The sequence below is a fragment of the Homarus americanus genome, unplaced genomic scaffold (genome assembly GCF_018991925.1).
Source record: "Homarus americanus isolate GMGI-L3 unplaced genomic scaffold, GMGI_Hamer_2.0 scaffold41027, whole genome shotgun sequence".
Taxonomy (NCBI): Eukaryota; Metazoa; Arthropoda; class Malacostraca; order Decapoda; family Nephropidae; genus Homarus; species Homarus americanus.
Genome location: NW_024745073.1, coordinates 2742944 through 2746208, shown reverse-complemented (window position 1 = coordinate 2746208; position 3265 = coordinate 2742944). Strand labels below are relative to the sequence as shown.

The following is a 3265-nucleotide window of genomic DNA, read 5'->3' as shown; positions in this document are numbered from 1 at the left end:
TCACTCTTGTTAGTATGCTTGAGATTATCTGTATAGTTCCCGGAGACTTACCTCTGACCACCACATAAAAATCCAACAATGGCTGGCACGAAGCTTTTGTTCTATCACGTAAATTAATTTCTCACTCGGATGCGGCTTGGGGTATAATAAACTACAAGACATATAGGCTTTTTTTAAGAGAATAAAATAAACGAATTGCAATGAAATATAAAACAGGGAAGTTGTGTTGCATACGTAAATTAATCTAGCACAATGATTGTTAATGTTTTTCCTCGCAGTTAATGACACATTCAAAGGAAAGTAACACGTAACACAGCGAGAGCCATTTACTGTGAGTTGCCCATAAGTAACACATAACACAGCGAGATACTTTACTGTGAATTGGCTATATTGCACATAATACAGGAAGAACTCTTTACTGTGAGTTAATTCTAAATTGCAAGTAACGTATCGTGAACCATCTCATCGGAGTCATGCAATGTAACTGGTCACATGCTGCTGAGAGAAGGAGTCGGCGGTGTTTGGATACAATACTAACATATCTATTTCTGTCGGGTCTCTGTCAGCTGGGAAGACGCACGGTAAACACACCTTTTACAGTCCACCCCACTTCAATGGGTTAAAACATCGAGAATATAAAGATTTTTCTCTCGTAAGATACATTTACCTGTCAAGATGCTTTCTGCATGTGTTTTTAAATTTAAGGGTAATTATAATTGAGTACAGGTGCATGCTAAGGAAGAACAGAAGAATCGCCTCTTAGGAGTCAGAAGGAATAAATAAACAGTAAATGGGTGAGTGTAACGTTGTGTGGTGCGCTACGATGAGCTAACAGCCCTGGTAATTACAGGTGACCACCTTCAGTCACTGCACGCTACTGTGAGACTCTCAGTCCCTTCCTTCAGTGTCTTCATCACTTCTTCAACGCGTCCCACATTATGGTGAGTCCGGGATGGAATCAATTTTTGTTCGGGTCTTGTAAACATAAATAACTAAATTTAATGATAACAAATAAATATTTAATTTGTTTTCTTGGACGAAAACTTCTCAGATTTTGGTAGATCCTAGACAAGTACAGCTTATTCACGCATATGTTGTCATGGAGACGAGACACGCGCACTATACGCGTGCATCCAAAACGCTTGCTAATTGCTGTCATGACTGGCTCCTCATAGATACCCATGGTTGTAATAACTTGCGAGTGTTTGTAAGAGATGTAAATGGTGTGTGTAAGAGAGATGGGGAGGGAGGGTCCGGGTGGCCGAGGTGGGGAGTCAGGTGCCTATGAAATAGCAGTGCGGTGGATCTGTGCCGCTACCCTGGCGCTGTGTAGATCGATGCGCGCATGGCACTGAGGGTCCCGCTGCGCACACCCGTTCAGTAGTGGAGCAGCGGGCGCGGGAAACACCCTCCTCTGCCCTGCTTGCGATTTTCCAGGGTGTTATGCTGTGTGTTTCAAGTGCAAAGTGACCAATAGTGAGCAGTGGTACCGGTAGTGATCGTGCCAGAGGGTAAACATGTACAAATAGGCGGGTACCATAGGGCGGCATCCCCAGTGCCTGTGTGCGTGCGTGCTGTTTAACTGTCGTGGCTCGCACCGGCGCCTGCCCCCACCAGCAACATTCCCCCGCACAGCATGGCCTCGGTGGCCGCTTGGTTGCCCTTCGCTCGAGCAGCTGCCATCGGATGGGTTCCCATCGCCAACAACCCATTGCCGGCGCCGCCCATCCCCAAGGATAAGCGGCGCCCAGATGATGAGAAGTTGCTGATCAATGTATCGGGGCGACGGTTTGAAACCTGGCGCAATACGCTTGAGAAATACCCTGATACACTCCTCGGTTCCAATGAGAGAGAATTCTTCTACGATGAAGAAACGAAAGAATACTTCTTTGATCGAGATCCCGATATATTTCGGCATATTCTCAACTATTACCGCACGGGGAAGCTCCACTACCCAAAACATGAGTGTCTCACCAGTTACGACGAGGAGCTTGCCTTCTTTGGTATAATTCCCGACGTGATTGGTGACTGTTGTTATGAAGATTATCGTGACCGCAAACGTGAAAATGCCGAGCGGCTTTTGGACGACAAACTCTCTGAAAGCGGAGAGCAAGACAAATATGTTTATCGCACAATACGTGAGCGCATGTGGCGCGCATTTGAAAATCCTCACACGTCAACGGCGGCGTTAGTGTTTTACTACGTGACTGGTTTCTTCATTGCCGTGTCCGTGATGGCCAATGTGGTAGAGACGGTGCCATGTGGACGCCTACCAGGCAAGAAGGAGTCACAACCTTGTGGTGAGCGCTACAAAATAATCTTCTTCTGTGGTGACACGGCGTGTGTGATGATCTTCACGGCAGAGTACCTACTGCGTATGTTTGCGGCGCCCGACCGCTGTAAGTTTGTACGCTCTGTTATGTCCATCATCGACGTGGTGGCCATTCTGCCCTACTATATCGGGCTGGGCATCACCGACAACGACGACGTCTCAGGCGCTTTCGTCACTCTGCGAGTGTTCCGAGTGTTCAGGATCTTTAAGTTCTCCCGCCACTCCCAAGGGCTGCGTATCCTGGGCTACACGCTTAAGTCCTGCGCCTCAGAACTTGGGTTCCTTGTCTTCTCTTTGGCCATGGCTATCATTATTTTCGCCACAGTCATGTTCTACGCAGAAAAGAATGTAGAAGAGACCACCTTCACGTCCATCCCATCAGCATTCTGGTATACCATCGTCACTATGACCACGTTAGGGTAAGTGTCTGCTGTTGTCCACTCTTTGTTCTCACATAATCTCTTCTACACAATACTTCACTCATGTCATCGTTCCCTGTCTACAATCGTGTATTAACTGTCGACACTTGTAAGCCAGGGATGACACTATCCCAGTGTAAGCTGTTTGGTGATGGTGACCCTATCCTGGCTGTTTCTCAAGATTATCATATGATTTATGTTACTCTGTTTATCATCTTTGTCTAACACGAGTTCTCTTACAAGAACGTTTAAAAATGATTACATAATAAGTCATATGGAAATACGTTCTAAGCATATTCTTTTGTAAGTTTGTACGTAAGTTTGTGTGTGCGCGCGTCCATAGTTGTGTGTGTGTGTGTGTGTGTGTGTGTGTGTGTGTGTGTGTGTGTGTATGTGTGTGTGTGTGTGTGTGTGCGTGTGCACGCAGACTTTAATGTGATTGGCCATAGTGTGATTTTGTGTGACTGAAATATATCAAAAAACTTAAATATGATGTTCATATTGATGAACAACA

The 3265-nt window shown here is 45.8% G+C and overlaps 1 protein-coding gene across 1 annotated transcript; it reads left to right on the top strand.

Annotated features, from left to right (window-relative positions):
• Window positions 1–1385: 1385 nt before the first annotated feature.
• Window positions 1386–2755, top strand: LOC121878481 (potassium voltage-gated channel protein Shal). Its single transcript, XM_042384731.1, has one exon. It carries the CDS (start codon window positions 1637–1639, stop codon window positions 2753–2755), a length of 1119 nt encoding a protein of 372 aa, XP_042240665.1. The 5' UTR covers window positions 1386–1636.
• Window positions 2756–3265: the final 510 nt, after the last annotated feature.

Coding starts and splice junctions, on each gene's coding strand:
- LOC121878481 (XM_042384731.1), top strand. CDS start 1,637: ATGGCCTCGGTGGCCGCTTGGTTGCCCTTCGCTCGAGCAGCTGCCATC.